General features: G+C 34.4%; 1 protein-coding gene across 5 annotated transcripts in view; it reads left to right on the top strand.

Moving 5' to 3' along the window:
• The window catches only part of ATR (ATR serine/threonine kinase), a 135873-nt gene that overhangs the window by 38580 nt on the left and 74868 nt on the right, over positions 1–22425 (top strand). For all 5 annotated transcript variants that reach the window (XM_016126480.2, XM_016126481.2, XM_016126479.2 and 2 more), the window contains 7 exons: positions 3578–3772; positions 4951–5136; positions 8733–8825; positions 10311–10441; positions 11744–11887; positions 17124–17217; positions 18193–18318. In XM_016126480.2, coding sequence (XP_015981966.2) covers positions 3578–3772; positions 4951–5136; positions 8733–8825; positions 10311–10441; positions 11744–11887; positions 17124–17217; positions 18193–18318 — 969 coding nt within the window. The remainder of the gene's footprint in view (positions 1–3577; positions 3773–4950; positions 5137–8732; positions 8826–10310; positions 10442–11743; positions 11888–17123; positions 17218–18192; positions 18319–22425) is intronic.

Raw genomic sequence — 22425 nt, 5'->3', positions numbered from 1 at the left:
ACATTTTTTATAATGTTGGTTTGGTGGCAATGAATTCCTTCAGTTTTTTCTTGTTTGCAAAGGTCTTTATCTTTCCTTCTATTTTAAATGATAGCTTTGCACGGTAGAGTAGTCTTGGTTGTAGGTCCTTGCTTTTCATCACTGTTAATATTTCGTGCCAATCCTTTCTGGCCTTTCCTTTGACAGTCTTATGCGAGCTCCTCTGTAGGTAACTAATTGCTTTTCTCTTACTACTTTTAAGATTCTCTTTGTCTTTAACCTTTGGCATTTTAATTATGGTATATCTTGGTTTGGGCCCCTTTTGGCTTCATCTTGTTGGAGACTCTCTGTGCTTCCTGGGATTTTATGTCTATTTCCTTCACTGGATTGGGGAAGTTTTCTGTGATTATTTTTTCAAATAGATTTTCAATTTCTTGCTCTCTTCTCCTTCTGGTACCCCTATGACATGAACGTTTTTATGTTTGATGTTATCCTAAAGGTCTCTTATACTATCCTCATTTAAAAAAGTTTTTTTCTTTGCTTTTCCAAGTGGATGTTTTCTGGTACCTTGATTTCTTCTAGTGTAGCCTTCATTTAAGTTATTGTATTCTTCATATCGAACTATTTTGAACTGTGCATCTATTATATTGCTTGTCTCCATTTTGTTTAGTTCTTTTTCTGGACCTTTGTTCTTTATTTTCATTTGGGACATGTTTCTTTGTCTCCTCATTTTAGATGCCTCTCTGTGTTTGTTTCTTCGTATTAGGTAGATCTCTTACGCCTCCCAGTCTTGGCAGGGTATCCATATGTAGTAGGTGTCCTGTGGGGCCCCATCTCCCTAATCACTTGAGCTGGGTGCTCCAGGCATGTCCCTTGTGTGGTTTGCATGTGCCTTCCTTTTGTAGTTGAGCCTTAGTTGCTATTGAAATGTCAGTGGGTGAGATTGTTCCTAGACTGACTGGCTGTAAGGATTGGCCATGACACAGTTTACGAAGTGCTCTGCAGGGTTGACCCCACAGAGTAAGATTTGCCTCAACAGGCTCTGATGACTGATGAGACCACCCTATAGGTGTGCTGCTTATGGGATAATTGGGTGGTGCTTTGTTGTGTCTAAAGCCAACACTAGGTGTGTTGGTTCTGGGGCCTTTTGAGGAGTGCACCAGTGCAGGTCAAGGTCAGCTGCAGGTTATAACAGGCTTGCGACTACCTGGTAGGAGCTACAAAGTGATCTGTGGTTGGTAAGTGCCTGTTCTGGGACTGAGGTGCATGAGAGAGGACACACTGCAAACTGAGTCTGGCTGTCACCAGTACTGGACCTGGGGCAGCGGAGTAAAAGGAATGGAACACGCTGAGGCCTGCTTCTGCCTGCAGCAGCCTGCCTGCTGCTTGTAAGGCTCAGTGGCTGAAAGGGCCTCAGGCAGTATGTGAGTTGGATAAGGGAGGATCTCAGGGAGATCAGTAGGGTAGGGTTAGTGGTGTTCAATGCAGATTCAGATTCAGCCCTAGTTCTGAGTGTGGGACCACTCAGCTAAAGTCTGAGGGCACATGGGCCTGCTGGGGCCTGCAGTTCTTTGAGAGTTTTTTAAGAAAGAAGGCAATACAGGCAGAGGTTGGCTGCTTGCTGCTGAAAGACCTCCTGGAGGTGCTTGAGTTGGGTTGGGCTGGGTCCCAGGGAGTCACCAGGCTGGAGACTTTGCTAGGCCTATGCAGATTCAGATTTGGTTGTATGGGGTGAGGGCTCAACACAGGAAAGGTGGCATCCAGCTGCACAGGAAGAGGGCTCAACGCAGGGACAATGGCAACTGTCCCTCTAGTCCTGAAGCCACACAGCTTAGTCTCTCCCTGTATGTACTCGTATCTCTTATACCACCGTCCCTACGTCAGAGCCCAGAAAGAGTACCTGGGAACAAGAGAGTCTGTGTGCCAGCCCTTTAAGAGGGTGCCTGGCCTTCCAGTAGTCTTTTATCTCACTGGGACAGGTGGAATCCCTGCTGATTTTCACAACTAGATGTCAGGGCTCTCTTCCTGGCACCGGTCCTCCAGCCAGGGGAGCCTGCTGTGGGACTGGGACCTGTTCTCAGGGAGGACTTCAGCTGATATATCCTTATTGATTCTCCTACCGGTCTAGACATGGCTTTTCTGTATCCCTAGTCATAGCACCTCTGTTCAGCTAGTCCTCAGATGGTTCTTCAGACTGATTGTTCTACAGTTTAGTTGTAATTTTGATTTGGTCATGGTAGGAGTCCCCAACAGCATTTTCCTACTCTGCCACCTTGACTGGGACTCCAACCGAGCCCTTATGTCTTTACTCTAGTGCAGTGATTGTTCTCACTGGTAATGCAAAATCTAATATGATCATTTCTACCCCTACAGAGTTGGAATAGTACAGGACAAAACTAGTGGAAACTAATGATATAGATGATCTTCTGTGAATTCAGATGTCAGTTTGAAGTATGGAGTGGTTTGCAAAGCCTTAGGGCTGAGATTTGCAAGATAAATGGAGTAGATTTTTTTCTTACCTTTTCCCAAAGACAAAGTATATCATTACTCTTAGCTTAGAAATTATAATAGTGATTCATACAGAGTTTTCCTCTCCAGTATTATTTTAACAAACAGATTGCTTATAAATTGGTCAAATCCTGAAAGGAAATAGGATTGTATACACAAAGATATACTTACTTTTTCATTCAGTAATTCCACTCTGGGAACCAAAAAGCACTGATATTTACTGCACCATTTTCCAAGTAGCAAGACTAAACAAAACCCTAAGAAGAAGCTAAATGTTTAATATTTAGATAATAGAATATTATGTGAACATTCACATAAAAATTATGAATACTTTGTAGAAACTACCTTATAATGTTATAACGGTTTATAGGATTAATATTAAGTTGAAAGGTATAAGACAAGTAAGGTGTAAGTAAGTATCTCTGAGGGCAGGGCCTGAGTCTTGCTCACTGTAACATCTCCAGTGCCTAGAATAGTGACTGACATATAATAGGTGTTTTTTAGATTAATTGAATTAATAAATAAAACCATTTTATGTTTGGAATTTTGTATATATTTTATGAATATGATCTTAAGGGAAATAGACCAAAATGAAAATAGATTTGTTGCTGTGTTGGGGAGTGGGTGTGATAAAAAGATTTTCTTTAATACTATGGCATCAACTTTTTAATTTAAAAACTTAAAGTGTTATATTTATGGTTATTCTTGCTTATTTTCTAAATCCAAATTACCGCAAATAATAAATCAGGCTTGGAACTTCTGCCTTTGAGCAGGAGTATATTTTAATAAAATTATCTTTTTTATTTATATAGTAGCTGATTTATTGTCTGTCTCTCTCTTTGTACAATGTGAACTCTGTGTCATCAAGGACCTTGCCTATTTTTTCACTACTGTGTCTATAGTGTCTGAATCATAGTAGGTGCTCAGTAAATATCTGTTGCATGGATAAATGGTAAATCTGAATTCAGATATGTCACCTGTGGATTTCAAATTTGTGTGACATTTTAAAATATTTTTGCACATAGTTTATGCAAATGTTTTATCACCTGTACAAATGTACTTTTTGGTAATTGTAGCATTTCTTTTTCAGAGGACATTACAAGTTCTGCTACCTGATCTTGCTGCCAAAGCAAGCCCTGCAGCTTCTGCTCTCATTCGAACTTTAGGAAAACAATTAAATGTCAATCGTAGAGAGATTTTAATAAATAACTTCAAATATATTTTTTCTCACTTGGTATGTTCCTGTTCCAAGGATGAATTAGAACGTGCCCTTCATTATCTGAAGGTAATTAAATATCTATATTTTATTCTTGTTTAAATTAGCATTATAGGAAAGCTATGGTAACAGTTTTCTTGTAGACAGGAGAGTGGGTAATTTATAGCCTGTCCTAGAGTTATATAAATTCAAATGGTATTATGTAAATAAGCTTTGTCCTGAGCCTAGAGGAGCTTATTAAATAGAATTATTATTTTGTATTTTTTTTGATCATGTCACCATAATGGCATATAATAATCATTCATTCATGGATCAGGTTCTCAGCTAATTTCATTTTAGAATTTTTTAATTGATTAGAACTGTAAGTTGACTGATAATATGCATCTAATTATATCTATATAAAGAGGCAATTTCCTTCAGTTATTTGATTTGGTTAATTAGTGCTCTGATTATAATTTGACCCAGTTTCTTGCTAGTTGTTTACTTTAAAATTATAGCTTGTGCTTCTTTGGTGTTACACTAGCAACAATATCTTTGAGGAATATGAGACTACATGGGAAGAGGAGAACCCTGTCAGATACACACATGTGATTCTACTGTGTTCTCTGATGTTAATTTATTTCATGTGTTTTATGATATGCTAGCAATAGCTCTCTTTTCATATGAGAGTTATTGAATATTGAGTATATTTATTCATTTTGAGAAAATCTGTATGGTAGAAGTGGAATGATAATTTATAGAATGCTTACTACATGTCAGAAATTTTGCTAAACAATTAATATGGATCATCTCAATCACAGTTACCCAATGAGTTAAAGATACTATTATTTTTCCATTTTATAGTTGAGAAAACTAAGGCAGAGGGGTAATATTAGATAAGTTATTCAAGTCACGGCACAACTAATAAGTGACAAAGCTGGAATTTAAATTTCAGCAATCCGACTAAAAAGATTGTGCTCCAAAGTAATTGTACTATTAAGACCTTATAGAAAACTAGGACTTTTAAAAAAAATTTTTTTTCAAAATAAAATCCGATCATTTCTCTTTATTACCTATAGACCATGGGAGACCTACCAGGAGAGAACAAGATTAGAATCATTTTCCAATGCCTTTTAAAAATATTAGTAAATCTCATCACCTGATCTAGAGCTCCAGATTTACTGTGTGTTAAAGTCAATATATTTATTTCCAGGATGTTAGTATGAATAAAAAAACTTTAATTTTTAAAAAATATGTCTTTGGATTAGAATGAAACAGAAATTGAACTGGGGAGCCTGTTGAGACAAGATTTCCAAGGATTGCATAATGAGTTATTGCTTCGTATTGGAGAACACTATCAACAGGTTTTCAATGGTTTGTCAATACTTGCCTCATTTGCATCTAGTGATGATCCATATCAGGGCCCAAGAGATATCATATCACCTGAACTAATGGTAAGGAATATGTTGTATGTGGTTTTTTTCCCTCTGATTTTTGTAGCTTAATTATGAAATTGGAGAAAAAGTATTTGTGTGTTTTTTAAATGCTAGATATTAGTTTAAATTTTAAGTTGGGATTTTTATTTTGAAAAGATTGATGATTTAAATTGCAGTGTCATAGCAGGGCATTAATAACAAATTAGCATTGAAAAATATATGTTTTTAAATGATTTTAGATTTTATTTTTTCACTGAGTAAAAGTGTTTATTTTTCTTCACTACTTTTGAACAATAGATTGCAATACATTTGTAGCTCCCCTGCAGCTACCCCTTCTCTAGCACAATATACTAACCTTATCAGTTCTAACTATATATTAGCTATTTTTATCTTTTCCTATCTTAAATTTGTAATTGAAATCACTTTACTATTTTATTTTGTCATCTGAAAAAATATATGATTACTCAGGCTTATTACTATTTTTTCCTCTTGACTGTTTTCATTCTTTCAAGAGACTCAAAGGACTATCAGCAAAATATCTTGAGAGATTTCTATGTCTGCTTTCTCATTTCCCATTCATTCTTTAGCTCATTCTATCCCAACTCTGTTCTCACTGTTCTACTGAAATTCTTGTCAAAGTCAAAAATAGTCTTCCTGCTGTTAAATCCACTTCTCTGTTTCTATATTATTCAACCTTTTAATAGCATTCAGTACAACTGACGTATGTAGCATCTGTGACACTACATTTTCTCGATTTCCTTTTTGCTTCACTATCCACTCATTTTTAGTCTGTATTGACTCTTTCGTTCTATTTTATCCCCTAAATGTTAGATTGATTCAGGACTTATGTAATTGGGTCTTTTTCTCTATTGACATTCTCTGTGTAATTGAGAAAGAATCTGGTCTTATTTTGTCCTTTGCTTTAACATAACATATTTTGATGATTTTATAGTTTAAATTCCAGTCCACACTTCTCCTGTGCTTTGGATTTGTGGATTTATGCAAGTTAGGTTCTGGCAGGAAACAAATGGTACACAAAAAAATTTTTAACCAAAAATTTAATAAAGGGGCCATTTTCATTGTCATGGGCAAGGTTAAGAGAATGAGCTGGGAATGTTAAGGACCCCTAGGAATAGGAAAAGCAGAAAACATATGCTCCCCTTAGAGGGATGTAGCCATTGCCAAAACCACCTCAAAGCCCAGAGGGAGCAGGAAATTTAAATACCATACTCTTCCATACTACCCTGTGTTTTCCCATTGGTGCTTCCTGTTGACTGAATTTAATGAGAAGCCAGAGAGTAAGGGATCTTGAATAATGAAATCTTGTAAGCCTCCAGGCAGAGAGTGGGGCAGAAAAGGGCAGAAAAGGGATCTAACGGTAAAAGAGGATGGCAAATAGAGACTATCCACCTTTTTCTATTTGCCTGTTTTACAAGCATCTTAAACAAGTCCATACATAACATCTTCATTTAGAAATTTTTATTTTTACCTCCCTGACCTGTTTATCTCCTAGTATTCCCTCAGGAAATGGTACCATTATCTACCTAGTTGTTCAAATCAAAACCTGGGAGGAATTCATGAGCCCTCCATTCTTTATAACTAAGTATCAATAAGTCCTATAGAATCTATCTCCAAAATTTATTTTCCATCTCTGCTGCCACTACTGTTGTACAAATGACCATCATCTTTCTCCAGGACATCTGCAGAAACCTCCTAAATGTTTCTTCCTTTACTCTTCCTTCCCTGTATCTTTACTCAATTATTTATAAAGCATTCAAAGTGCTTTTCTTACAACTTAAACTCATATCATTTCCCTACTGGAATTTCTTCTATACTTTTCATTACTTTTAAAATCTGTAAGGTTATATGTTATCTGCATACCTTTCCACCCTCATATTGTACAACTCTTTTCTTCCTTTCTCCTTAGGTTTTAGCATTGTTTTATTTATGTTTCTTAAACATGTCAAGCTTTATTCTGCTTCAGAGACTTTACACTAGATTGTCTAATGGAATAATAATGCTTCAAATAATCTCCTGGATTTTTCTCATTCTTTAGATCTCAAAGATTCCTGATCGCCCTCTCTAAACTCTCTCATCTCAGTTCTTTTCTATCATGTGATCATGTTTATTTCCTTATAGCACTTATCACAACCTTATTTACATATTTACTTATTTAACATCCTCCACTCATTTTAGTCTCCCATGTAAGCTTGTCGGGGGAAAATGGCTGCTTAGCTTGTACACCTGTACCTGGCACAGTATTCCAGACATAGATAATAAGTATTTGGTGAGTGGCAGATTAATGAACTATTTGTCTAAATGCAAGAACTTTATTATAGAATGTTGCTGTAGACTATGTGAGTGTCATCTATATCTGCTTTTCATTTAGGAAGCATGGGATGGAATCGTGCATTTAGTTGGCTATAGATTATTAAGCATAATAGTGAGCCTTAATCCAAATCAGAAGTTCGCATATTAAATGTAATTTTAGGCTTGAAAAACACATGATTTCTCTTGCTTGACAAGGAAAAGTTTATCCCAACATCTAATCTGGAGAGACATATTGGACACCTAAATTCTTCTCTCCTATGTGCTAGCACACACCCTTCTACCTCATTCCTCCCCATCGCAGTGTATATAACTTAGAGACAATGAAATCAGGTACCTTCACATCAAGCAATGCAGATTTCTTCCAGAGTTGGAAAGTACTTTAATTGCTACTCCTCTCCAGTGCTTTTTCTTTTACTTTTTCCTGCCTGTACATAAAGATTTTGAAAGAGAAGAATATTATTCTTTGTGGGTTACTTGTATTCTCAGTTTGTATATTAAACAACTTAAATTTATTTTAACACTTAACTATTTTCTAAGTGCTTGATGTGTGTTATCATATTTAACCTTTACAACAACTCTATGTAATGAGTGCTTTCATTGTTGTTCCCATTTTATAGACTCAGAGAAGTTAAGTAACTCATTCAAAATTACACACTAGGAAGTGTCAAAATTGGGTTCCAAACCCAGATCTGGCTGACTTAAAGCTCATATCCTCTCCTCTAGGACCCTCTTTTAAGAAAGAATTAACACAGAGTTCCATGGTCAGTAATACCTAGCCTGTAATTGTTGATGTCCATAGCCTTTCATTCCTTAACCTCTATACCATAGGAGATATTGACCCCTATGTCAGACCATTGTTCTGGCAGGATACTTTTTCTTTAATCAAGAACTTTTTCCCCCCCACAGCTTAGCTCTATATGCTCTAGAATGACAGTCACTTTCCTTTTTGTATTCTTTTTCTCCTAAGAGAATAAATATCCTTTCCACTCCAGATCCTGACATGAGTCAGAGCCTGAGGATCCCATCTTGCTCATTCCATAATTCGATAGCTCGTGATTTTCTTATTCTACAGTACTATTTAATCATTTTGGCATAATGATTATAAGTCAATTTTACTAGTTTTTTAAAAAATACATGTATTTGGAGAAACTTAATTCACCAAGTGTTTATTTCTGTTATACTAATAGAGCTAGGTAGAATAGAAATGATGTTAGTTAAATATTTAAATTGTTGGTTTATGAAATTTGATCTGTATAAAATTGACATAATAACTTATTTTTTAGGCTGATTATTTGCAACCCAAGTTGTTGGGCATTTTGGCCTTTTTTAACATGCAGTTACTTAGCTCCAGTGTTGGCATTGAAGATAAGAAAATGGTAAGTAGTGATAATTGAGTTTCAAAGTGCTGGACTAGAATTCATGTAAAACATGCAGGAGACATGATTTCTGCTTCTACCTACAAACATTCTGTATTACTGAATAACTTGTATAAGCTTTTGGGGAGTCTAAATAGAAGAATTATATCATTTCTAATTCTTTTTAAAATAAAGGACAGAAGACAACCCAAACTGGCTTAAAGGAATTCATTGGCTTTGCAACTAAAAATACAGGGATAATACAAGGATAATATGACTTGATTTTGGATACAGTGTTCACAGAATCAATTTCTGAGCTCAAATTGCCCTGTATTAGCTCTATGCTTAAGTACCAGGTGACGACCCTAACAGTTTCAGGTTCACATTATCACGACATCTAGCTCAATGGGGGAAAAAAGAGACCAGCAGTCCCCAATAGGTCAAACAAAAGTTGCATAGTTTAATTTATTGGTTCTCATTGGTCTAATGTGGGTCATGGCCCATGGTGTTTTTGAATATCAAAAATGCTAGATTACATATAGTAAGTAAAGTAACTTCAGTTATTTGTCAGTTTATGTTTAAATACACTTGGCACAATGAAGTTTCATTATGACTGTTATAGCAATTGGTCACCACTGGAAATTTTTGTACATAGATTAGGATAGAATTTTAAATACTGACTTGCTTTCCACCTCCACAGTCAGTAAAATTATAGTAAAAATCCACAAATGGAATCTTATTTCATTTTATTTCAATCAGTACTACCCTTCTCTAGCCATAAAAAGCCAAGAAAGACATGATAATATTAAATTCTGCAAACTTCAGCAAACCAATACTTGTTCTTTTCGTGTCTACTGGTAAATTTAATCCCACAAACAACTTCTAGTCCATCTACATGGAATCTTTCTTATTGTTATTCCAAGTGAGAGAATGACCTCAAATCTAAGAAAACTAGAGTTTGTTTTAAACCACAAAGAGCTTACATGTTCTGCCATAAGGTTGACTAGAGATTTTTCTTTACCCTGTCATTAGAATTTGGAGCTATTGACAAGTTTGATTCTGTATTCCACATATGATAAAACGTGTGTATTATTTTCTGAGTATGTCATCAGTTATTTGTTTTACTAAATTCAGAGTATCTTGAATTCATTCTATTATGATAAGATGCATGTACTACATAGCAGTTTAGGATGAAAATGAAGAAAATTAAACAATAGATATTACATTCTTAATAAATTTGAAAATCACTGGCCAGAACACCACCAGGACTGAAATAACAAATCACTTCTAAGGGGGAAAAAAATACAAAACAGAACTTGTATTTTTCATACTGATAATTACTACAGTAAGAAGTTGGACAAAATGAACTGACCAACACTTATTTTACCTTGTGTTGTCAGAGAATAGAGACTACTCAAGATTAGGGTGGGGTGCACTTTGTCTTTAGGGCTTATCTCCTGTCAGCTTGCTTATAGGCTTTATTTTAAAGCCCTACTTACTTTTAAGGCCTTGAACAGTTTGATATCCTTGATGAAACTGATGGGACCTAAACATGTCAGTTCTGTGAGGGTGAAGATGATGACCACATTGAGAACTGGCCTTCGATTCAAGGATGATTTTCCTGAATTGTGTTGCAGGTAAAAATGCCTGAATTCATTAGATATTTTTGCATTTCCCAAGAGCATTAATTTGCATTCTTTTCTCTTCCAGGAAAGTTAGGTTCAAACCATAAAAAAATTAAGATAGATCTCTTTGTATTGTATTTACTTTTTAAAAGATATTTTACCTATGAAATCTCTAAATAATGTGGGAAATACAATAATATAATGAACCCTTACATAGCTATTTCAAAACTCAGCACAGTTATCAATATTGCTGATCTCATTTAGTCTGTTTATCTCCACCTTTTTTATTGTTAGTTGGAATGTTTTAAAGAAAACCCAAATGTCACCTTATCTTACATGCAGATACCTCAGATGTAACCATCATGAGTTATTATACTAATTAATAAGGATGCCTTAATATCATCTAAAACTCAGTTTATATTCAGATTTCCCCAATTTTCTCAAAGATGTTTTCCCCAAAGATGTTGGTTTGTTTGAAACAGAATCCAAATAAGGTACACATGTCACATATTTGGTCATTTGGCCCCTTAAGTATTTCTTCTTATAAACAGATTTACCCCATAAACCTCCATATTCTTTTAGGCTGTTGAGATTTAGTTATGTAGAATTTGACTGAGTGCTAATTTAATTTAATTTAATTTAATTTAATTTAATTTAAATATTACTGCTAATAATAAGACTACTGAATACAGGTTAAGCTTGTTGGAGGTTTTTTTTTTTTTTTAATCTTTAGACTAACTTTTGGAGATATACAGCCAGAATACTATGTTTAAAAGTTATGCGCAGTAATTGTTTTCTTTGTGCATGTACCATTAACTTGATATTGTTATGTTCAGTTCTTTCAATTTGTGTAAAATTTTTAGAGGTTGCTCCTCCCCTCTATTTTATTTAATTTCAGAATCATTTAAGAGATTTATGTTGTCTCAAATTCAAATTTTTTTAAGTTATACTTAGAGAATATAACTTCTATTCTTGAAGTACGTAGGATACTTTTGTTAACTTTTGTATAACTCCCCTCTAAGAGTATAAAATACACACACACTCACATTTTTATTCATCTTCTCTCTGCCTGCAAAGGTAGCATATTAAGCTGCTGTTAAGCATATTAGCATATTGTTTTCACCTTGCTTTTTTGACTTAATATATTACATTAATTATTTGAGTATATAGAACTGATCTTTATTCCATTTTTACAGCTACCTTATAATTTTATCATTGTATGTATCATTGTTTATTTAGCTAATAATTTATTGAGGGATCTTTACAAATAATAAAAATAATGTGACATAACTTTTATTTGTTTTTTTCATATAGAGCTTGGGATTGCTTTGTTCGTTGCCTGGATCATGCTTGTCTAGGCTCCCTTCTCAGTCATGTAATAGTAGCTTTGTTACCTCTCATACACATCCAGCCTAAAGAAACTGCAGCCATATTTCACTACCTCATAATTGAAAACAGGTATTATAACTGAAATTGATAATAAAAATAGAGATTTTTTATTACTATATTTTTATGTCTCAAAGTATTAGGAAGGATTACTGTTGGTAATGTGGAACTATTCGTGTTCTTTTTAATTTAGTGTTCATCAAAAAACAAAAAAAATTGACTTGCTTAAATCAATACAAATGATGCTATTTCATTGTGACAGGGCTTCCATTATAATTATATTTTAAATTCATGAATTAATAATGCAGTAACTCAAAAATAATTTTCACCACTTTTTTTTTTAAGTTAAGTTTATTAGGGTAACATTGGTTAATACAATTATATAATTTTTAGGTGTACATTATAATTTGGCATCTGTATATTCTATTGTGTATTTACCACGCAAAGTCCAGTTTTCTTCAGCTACCTACCATATATTTGATCCCGTTTACCCACTTCACCCTCCTCCTACCCCACTGTATTTGACCCCCTTTATACCATCTACCTCCTCTTTCATCCTCCACCCCGCTATCTTCTGGTAACTAGTCTTTAGTCCATGTCCGTGAGTCTCTGTTTATTTGTCCTGTTTATTTGTTGCTTTTAGGTTTATATCTCACATATAACTGATGTCATATGATTTTCAAATTTTTCTATCCGGTTTATTTCACTTAGTGTGATTATCTCGAGGTCCATCCATGTTGCTGCAAATGGCAGTATTTCATCTCTTTTTATGGCTGAGTAATATTCCATTATATATATGTACCACAGCTTCTTTAGCCAATCATCTATCATAGGACACTTTGGTTGCTACCATGTCCTGGCCACTGTGAATGCTGTGAGTATCGGTGTGCAAATATGTTTTTGGATATGGGTTTTAAAGCCTTTGGGGTAAATACCCAGTAGAGGGATTCCTGGATCAGATGGTAGATCTGTTTTCCATAGTGGCTGTACCAATTTGCAGTCCCACCAGCAGTGTATGAGGGTTCCTTTTTATCTACATCCTCTCCAACATTTGTTATTACTTGTCTTATTGATTATAGCTATTCTAACTGGTGTGAGATGGTATCTCATTGTGGTTTTGGTTTGCATTTCCCTAATAGCTAGCAATGTTAAGCATCCTTTCATATATTTGTTGCTCATTTGTATGTCCTCTAGGGAGAAGTGTCTATTCAGGTCCTCTGCCCATTTTTTGATTGGATCATTTGTTTTTTTTGTTGTTGTTGTTGCTGTTATTGAGTTGTATGAGTTCTTTATATATTTTTGATATTAGGACCTTATCGGAGGTGTTGCTTGCAAATATATTTTCCCATTTGGATGGGTGTCTCTTTACCTCGTTGATGTTTCATTTACTGAGCAGAAGCTTTTTAGTTTGATATAGTCCCATTCATTTATTTGAGCTTTTACTTTCCTTGCTTTTGAGGTCAAATTCATAAAATCCTTTTTAAGTCCAAGGTCCTTGAGTCGTTCCTATGCTTTTTTTCTATGCATTTTATTGTTTCAGGTCTTGTATTCATGTCTTTAATCCAGTTTGAGTTAATTTTGGTGTGTGGTGATAGACAACAGTCTAGTTTCATTCTTTTACAGGTGGCTTTCCAGTTTTTCCAGAAACATTTATTGAAGAGGCTTTCCTTCTCCACTGTATATTTGTGGCTTTTTTGTCAAAAATTATTTGCCCATGTAAATATGGGTTTACTGTTGGACTCTGATTCTGTTCCACTGTTCCAGGTGTCTGTATTTCTGCAGATACCTTCCCGCTTTGATTACTGTTACCTTGTAGTATAATTTGAAGTTGGGCAGAGTGAATCCTCTACCTGTGTTCTTTTTTTCTCAGGATGGCTTTGGAAATTCGGGTCTTTTGTGCTTCCATTCAAATCTGATGTTTTTCGTTCTATTTAAAAAATGTTGATGGGATTTTGATGGGGGTTGCATTAAATCTGTATAATGCTTTGATAATAAGGTCATTTTAACTATGTTGATTCTTTCAGTCCAAGAACAAGGCATATCTTTCCATTTCTTTATATCTTCTTTGATTTCTTTTAATAGGGTCTTACAGTTTTCATTATATAGGCACTTCACATGTTTTGTTATATTCCTAGGTATTTTATTCTTTTTGTTGTAATTGGAAAAGGAATTATTTTTTTCTACTTCTTTTTCTGACACTTCATTATTAGGGTATAGGAAAGCTATGGATTTTCAAACGTTGATTTTATATCCAGAGACTACTATATTTGCTTATCGTTTCTAGTAGTGTTCTTGTGGAGACTTTAGGGTTTTCTATATAGAGAATCATGTCATCCACAAATAGTGCAAGTTTGACTTCTTCGATTCCTATTTGGATGTCTTTTATATCTCTCTTGTCTAATCGCCCTTACTAGGACCTCCAATGTTATATTGAATAACATTGGCGATATTTGACAGCTTTGCCTTGTTCCTGATCTTAGAGGGAAGGTGTTTAGTTTTTTACCATTAAGTATAATGTTGGATGATGGTTTATCATAGATGGCCTTTATTACATTAAGGTACTTCCCCTCTATACCGATTTTATTAAGTGTTTTGATCATAAATGGATGCTGTATCTTGTCAAAGGCATTTTCTGCATCTATTGATATGATCATATGATTCTCATTTTTTACTTTGTTAATGTGGTGTATCACATTAATTGATTTGCATGTGTTGAACCATCCCTGTGCCCCTGGGATGAAGCCCACTGATCATGGTGTATAATCTTTTTAATATGTTGCTGTATTCGGTTCGCTGGTATCTGATGTAGGAGTTTTGCATCTGTGTTCATGAGAGATATTGGTCTTTTTTTGTGTTATCTTTACCAGGTTTTGGTATTAGAGTAATATTGGCCTCATAGAATGAATTGGGAAGTATTGCCTCCTCTTTGATTTTTTGGAAGATTTTGAGGAGAGTAGGTATTAGATCTTCTTTGAATGTTTGGTAGAATTCACTAGGGAAGCCACCTCGTCCCGGAGTTTTATTTTTGGTATGTTTTTGATGATTGTTTCAATTTCCATACTGCTGATTGGTCTATTTAGATTTTCCAGATCTTGAATGAGTCTAGGAAGGTTGTATTTTTCTAAGTATTGGTCCATTTTTTCGAGGTTATTATATTTTGTGCTATATACTTTTTCTTAGTATTCTTGCAGTCTTTGTATTTCTGCGATGTCAGTTGCAGTTGTTTCTCTGCTATCCTGTTCAGCTTCTCTACTTTATGCCCTGATGACTGAGTCCTGCTGCTGGCTGTATAGAAAAGCCCTGGCTCTTCCAGGCAGGATGATCAGGGAAATCACTGCTCCTTCACAACTCCTCCTTCTCCTGTAAGTAGCTCCTGCTGCTGCGAGAGGCAGTTTCTTTATTTCTCCCAGTCCACTGCTTGGCACCCAGTGTTCTGGTCCATGGTAGCTCTTTTGCGCAGATCCCACACTCAGACGTGCTGGTTTGCAGTTTGGTGTTTTTTGTTGAGTTTTAGATGTTCAGCTTATTGTTGTTTCAAGGGGAGAAATCTTGGGACGTCTCTCCTCCATGTTTCCTTTCAATTCATCAGTTTTGAAAGAAAAAGGTTGAGGCTAAATATAACTTTCTTCTCACAGTTAAAAGCAGATAGTTGAATAGCATGAGAAAAATTAGGAGGGATATTCACCAGCTTTCTATAGCTTACCGTAGTTGAAACATTTATCCATTAGATTAACCTTCAAACCAGTCTCCCTTCCTTTAAGCTTTGATTACATTTCTTCTTATTGTTCATATTTAAATGCGTTTATCTGTATCTTTCCATCATACAGAGACATTCTATGGCTGTCAGTATCCTAACTGACAAATTCCAAATTGCTTATCTTGGCATTCAGGGCTTTTCAAAATTTGGCCACCTTTTATTTCTTAAAATTCTCTCTAAAGATTTCCAAAATAGACACCAGCCTGTAACCAATCCAGATTGCTATTGCAAGAAAATAGGTTATTCCTTTCCATTTCTATTTTTCACTCAGGAATGTCTTGCTGTACATTTTTAAATCTTATTTATTTTTGCACTTACTGTGTATATCACAGTTTGTTTATTTCTGAAAAGTTAGAATTTAAGTACTACTTACTTACTTCTATGCTATTGCTATTCCCATTAATTATTTACAGTAATTGCCCAGGCAGGGGGAAAGTACAGAAGAAAAGGCTAATGGTTTTTGGTTTTTTTTTTCAATTAAAAGTTTATTTTTGGTGATTTGTACCTGATAGAACAATATAATCACTGATCTTGGTCACTTCTCAAGTACTTTTTTAGACTGTCATACAAATAGGATATCTTCACTGTTCATTATATAATAGTCATTTCTCTGCCTTTTTCATATCATTAAAAAATTCTCTTTCACTCAGTGCTAGATAGGAGACCTTAAGTTCCCTGAGTAAAGAATTTCAGCTTTCTTCATTGTTACGTTCTTAGTTTAGCACAAAATAGCACATAGTGGTTACATAGTGCATATTTGTTATATGAGTTAATGAAGACTAGAATTTAGAAATATTTTATTTGGATCCAAAAAGATTAGAGTGTTATATTTTAAGCAAATTAAAAATTTCTACATCAGTAGGAATTATTTGAATATTTTTCTCCAAAATTTTTTACGAGAATTTGTGTTTTAGGGTTAGGTTGGCTATCAATTGCTATCTTACAAAACATTCCAAAACATAGTTTTAAAACAACAAGCATTTTTATGAATAATTTTGCAATCTGTGCTGGGTTTAGCTGGTTGATTTTTTTGGCTGGTGTTGCTAATGTTCATTGGTGTTTTTCCATAGTTTCAGAGCCTCTCTTTCAAGGTAGCCTATGGATGTCACCTGTTCCTGTTGGTGGCCAGACTTCTTACGGTGTGACTCAAGATTCTCATGAGCACAAACCCAGAAACTGCCACTTTATAATATTTAGGCCCCAAAGTGGCACAGCATCTCTTCTACCATATTCTCTTTGTTAAAGCAGGTCACACACTTAGCCTAAATTGAAGAGTAAGTGATATGCATAAGTATGTATATCAAAAAGAATAGTTTGTTCACAGCTACCAATGTAATAGACTGCCACAGGGTGGTATTCTTAGGTTTGATTATTTGCACTGTTAATTAGCTGAGTATCCTAGACATGGGTAGGAAGAATATTTTACATGCCAATAATCAACTAGCATTTAAAAATGTGAATTAGTTAGCCTTAGTTTCAACTTCCGCTTCATATTATTTTTAGTATTCTTACTCTTTACAAATAATTCTCTTTCTTTTAACTAACTATTAGGTATGCTGTACAAGATTTTCTTCATGAAATATATTTTTTGCCTGATCATCCAGAATTAAAGAAGATAAAAGCAGTTCTACAGGAATATAGAAAGGTATTTAATTTTTTATTTATGATTTAGGAGATCACTGATATAAAATTATTCCCAAGTTCCAGTACATTGAAAAAAATTCTTTAGAATCATATCTAGGGATAATATAGTCATATTCTGGTAGCTAATTCCTGGTGACTAAATAATTCTATCATGAATCCATGATTTTTAGAAGGAAGTTTTAGCATTTAGATCAAAGATGTAATAGTATTAAGTAGAACAGAGAACAAAAAATACATTTCTTGTGTCTTTACTACCCAGGTCAATATGTCCTTCTTTAAAGTCCCCCCAAAGGAGAAGCTACCATAGCTACAATGCCCTGAGTAAAGAAAGAAATGCTGTGGGAAGATTCTGGTTATTTTGTGTTTCAAAGTATGGTATTGGAAATTCAGATCTGATTTTCTGAGTTTTAGAAGGGAAGTAATCTGCATTTTCATAATCTTAAAGTCTGGTGAACTATCTGAAATTATAAAAACGTTAGTGATGATTTCATAGAATTTTAGAGCATGAAGTGAGGTACCTGACCTTGGGTGAGTGTAGAAGATGTATTTACTACAGACCCCAAACTTGGTTCTGAAGACTCTTTTTTACTGTATAAATCATCCTAGTCATAAGAAAGTAAGGGGTGAATTATCTGCATAATCTTTAGACCAGATTCAAGGCTATTATGTAGCCTTTATAAAGTTAAGGGAAACTTGTATTTCTTATCAAGAAGGATTCATTTTAGATAAGTAAATTTTTATTAAGTTGGAAAAAACTTTTCTCCAGGTCTAAAGATTGTAGAATGAATTTCTGTTTCCTGAGAATTACAAAAAATTACATATGCTATACAAAGAAATGGAGATTATTTTTTATAACAACTTTTAATAGGGGTATATTTTAACTACTTTAATGATAACCACAGAAACTCCAGACCTTCCAAAATTTTTCCTGAAGCGGTTAATTGACAAAGTATATCTCTCTGTGCTCTTTGTATAGGAAACCTCTGAGAGTACTGATCTTCAGACAACTCTTCAGCTATCCATGAAAGCAATTCAGCATGAAAATGTAGATGTTCGTATTCATGCTCTTACAAGCTTGAAGGAAACCTTGTATAAAAATCAGGTATACTAAGATATAATTTAAAAGCTATAGGAAAGAAGGCTTGGAAGTTTAAAGAAAAAATGACAGAAGATGACAGATTGGCATATTTGCTTGAGATTCGCTAAGTTCAAGAAAGAAGTGATTTTTATTTTATCTAGATTATCGGTTTATCAGATCTGATTTAGATTCAGTAATCATCACATGCCCTTTGAGGGTGAATATCAGTGATAGGCAGTATTTTGTTGTTGTCTTATAAGGATTATATTTTAGGTTCTTGTATCTTCCTGAGGAAAAATGTGTCTATGCAGCAGCAGTTTATTTGAGTCTTCTTATAAAATTTCCTACGGATATCTGTCATATAAAATTTTAGTAATTTTGCCATTTTACATTTCGACTGAATTTATTGGTTTTGAGGAATCTAAAATTTTAAGTTTACTTTTCCTTGGGGCCAGTGAACTTTATTTTTTTTCTTGTCATTACAATGTAGATTATCCCTAACCTTTATGATGGTGAGAACTGGTATTTAAAATACCAGATCACTATAAATCTCTAAAGTGGAAAAAATTTAACCGAGGTTCTTACTTTTGTGTATCAAGAACCCATATGTTAAAATGTGAGAATCTAAGACACTTATGAGGTAGTGTTATGTTTATTTTCATGAGAGAAGGAAGCATTTATTTAGGACAAAAGATATAATAATGATAATGAGTATATGGTTCTGGGTCATTAAGTGTGTATAACCAATGTTGGGAGCAGCCAGTGTGGAGAAGATAGTCCTACCACATGTGAGGAGCCTTTAATCTCCTGGAGTGTAGGATAGGATTTATACTATCTTAACTGTGAATCTCCATTACCAATGTTATAGCCTCATTCTCTTCCCTGCACTACATTGAAACTACACTGTGCTTACCCCTTGCTCCAAACTTCTACCTGGGTCCCAAAACTTAAAGGGCTTTTAGCTTTTTAATTTAAGGATGTATGAATAGTAAAGGATCTCTCCTCCTGGCATAGAGGTTTTCGAGTTTAGGTTATTTCCTAGCAGGTGACATGGTCATGGTCTAACATAATGAAACTTCATATTGATCATCACTTCTTAGATATAAATGACTAAATCTCAGAACTCAAGGACATTTCTTATCCTCTTAGGGAAGAGCCATAGCTGCCACACTTTTGCCACCTATGTTATAAAAGATAAACCACATCTGAGAATTGCCTGGCAAGCCCTCATTTAATGTAAAGCACCAATGCTAATAGATTAGTCAGGCAGAGTAAGAAGGTAAATGTAGTTATAGAAGTCTTAAAGGGCAGATTAAATGGTCTGAATAAGATATAATGGCCATAGACTGTTATAGGATATATTATCAAAGTAAGGGTTAATTTAATTTAGCATCGATTTATAAATGGATAAATTTACTTTAAGTTGGCAAGAAGAAAACTAAAGCTGAGGAGAGCTTAGAGGAGTCAGTGGAGATAAGAAAAAAAGGAAAGGAATCTAGAGACACATGTTTTCCCACCTATACCTCTGCAGATACTGGGCCAAAACACCTAGGGAAAAAGAGAGATGGAAATGGGTTCTTTTCCAACTATGACAAGAAAGTAACATCAAAGTTGAAGACAGTTTGGTTAAGTTCTAGAATAGTGCTATCTGAAAGAATTTTCTGTTTGAGTGGAAATGTTCTACATCTGCACTGTCCAGCAGTAGCCACCAGCCTCATATGGCTATTGAGTACTTAAAATGTATGATCGAGGAACCGAATTTTTAATTTTATGTAATTTGCTTAACTTAAATAGGCACATGTGGATAGTGGCTATTGTATTGTGTCCAACCCACAGCAATGCCAGAACATGGAACTGACGTAAGATATTAAAGATAGAAGAGTCTTTGTAGAAGATGCTGTGAGAGTCTATGAGAAAACAAGTACAAAGACATTCTTTTAAAGGTTCAGATCTTAGCCACAAGCAGAAGAAAAGATACTTTAGGAGTGTGTTGAAAGGAAGTGTTTATTTAAAAATAGACCTAGTGTTGTTGTAGATCTGGCTAAACAAATATTTGGGTATAATGTAGCAAATTCTAAAAGATGATATGACAGTTATGATGGTTGCTGTAGCCTTAGATACTTACCTATTTGGATGGAATGGCTGCAGATATCTTATACTGATGTGTAGCCCCTGGAGGATTAAAGAAATGGCAACTTCTACTCCTTCTTTTTAAGTAGAAATATGCATTTTTGAAGAAATAAAAGATAGCTATGCTCAGCGGACAGCAGAAAAATTTGACTTCTATGTCAAAAAAAAAAAAATCAAGCTGTAGATCAAACTAAGGGAACCTATAATCTGTTTCTGAACTTTAATACTACTCAGTTTGAAGCGAATCTCTGTGATAAACTCCAGAAGGATTTGTTTGTAATAAGGCCAAAATAAACTTTAATGACAATGCAGAATTCTAATAAAAAGATATATTTACTATTGAGTACAAATCTGAGAATGAGCCCATCGTAAATAAAGCTGCTAGAGATCTCCACATTTTCCTAAATAATGGTGAATGCCTAAATCTGAGTCTGTACATGTCCTCCAAAACATCGTAAAGAGCAACGAGGAGAGAAATAAAACCACGTAGAATTTATACTTTCAACATAGCTATGAGACTGAGAATACCATGAAGTTTAAATTACCTGTAACTAGCAGATCTATCTCTGAAAGTTCATGTCACAAGCTTGTGTTAAGAGCAGTTAGATTCTGAGAAGACTGAAAAAGAAGAAAGTAGAATGGAGGAACTAAGGATGATGAAACAAAGATAAATTCACCAACAGAAAGAGGTGTTCCTACTCTAAGTGCATCAATACTGAAAATAGGTCCAAGATGTGGTATATCAGAGCACTGGCTATAGGGAACGTATTTGAAAGTGAGCAGATCCTAAGATTGCAATCTCTGAAAGTCATTATCTCTGGGGAGAAGTAAAAGAATGGTGGGGGGGACTCTTTGGAGACTTACTTGTAAACAGAAGAAAGTAAGAGGGAGAATTTCAAGGGCCATGCAGAAATAAAAAAATGTACAAAATCAAAGATGTGCCAAATCTTTTCTTTGGTACCTCTTCCCCAAAAATAATACTTGGGGGGGGGGGGGAACTGCACTTTGTTATGCTGACAGAAGAAGGTACTTATGAAATAGGAATCTTACAAGCTACTACTAAATTCTTACTATTACTGCATATAGTTATTATAGAGGCACCACAGTATAAGCAGAAAAAACGTATGTTCTAAAAACATATAGTTTATTGAAGGACAAAAAAAATGAAAAATCTTTTTTATGATAATTCCTCCCCCAAAACCAACCATACAGCACTACAATCTGAATTAGATATTTCAGGCAACCATTTTAAATATGAAAAAATTAAATGAGAAAGTTAAAAGAGCAAGATAAGTGGATTAAAAAACAAGGAGATATGAAACAAGAAGTGATTGACTCAGGAAAAAATTGAAGACATGGAGATTAAATTATAAGAACTATGGAGGAGAATATATTTGAGTAAAATTTTAGTAAGGAACATTGAAGAAAGAAAAATAATTGAGAACAAAAATGAGATAGCAGAGTGCAAATGATCAAAGAAAAAGTGGTTGAAATGAAAGATTGGTAAAGATTTCACATACAAATAATTAGAATATCTGAAGAAAAAAAAATGATAGAACAAAATTAATACTTAAAACTATAATTCAAGAAAACTTTCCGGAAGAAAAGATACTTTATGAGTGTGTACCTGTGAAAAGTGACTTAAAGATAGTCAACTCTGAGACATACCTTAGCCTTAAAAAATAAGAAATCTCCAGTATCTTCAGGCAAAAATACTTTTTAAAAAATCTCTTTAGAGGTCAAGGAAAATACGTTAATATCAGAATTCTCAATGGCAGTATACATAGTAGCCCTACAGGACAGCAGCATTTTCAAAAATGTCAAGGACATGAAGTATGACTAAGAATGAGTCAAGCTGTCCTTTGAGTGTCACACATAAGAAACAGTTTTAAACATAGAAGAATTGAAGAAATACTCTCTTCCAAGTGAGTCAGTTCTTCTTAAGAGATAGACTAGAGAATGACTTCATTCAATCAAGAGATGACTAGGTAGATTTAGCAA

This window comes from Rousettus aegyptiacus, unplaced genomic scaffold (genome assembly GCF_014176215.1).
Source record: "Rousettus aegyptiacus isolate mRouAeg1 unplaced genomic scaffold, mRouAeg1.p scaffold_m13_p_4, whole genome shotgun sequence".
Taxonomy (NCBI): domain Eukaryota; kingdom Metazoa; phylum Chordata; class Mammalia; order Chiroptera; family Pteropodidae; genus Rousettus; species Rousettus aegyptiacus.
This window is presented reverse-complemented; position numbering and strand designations above follow the sequence as displayed.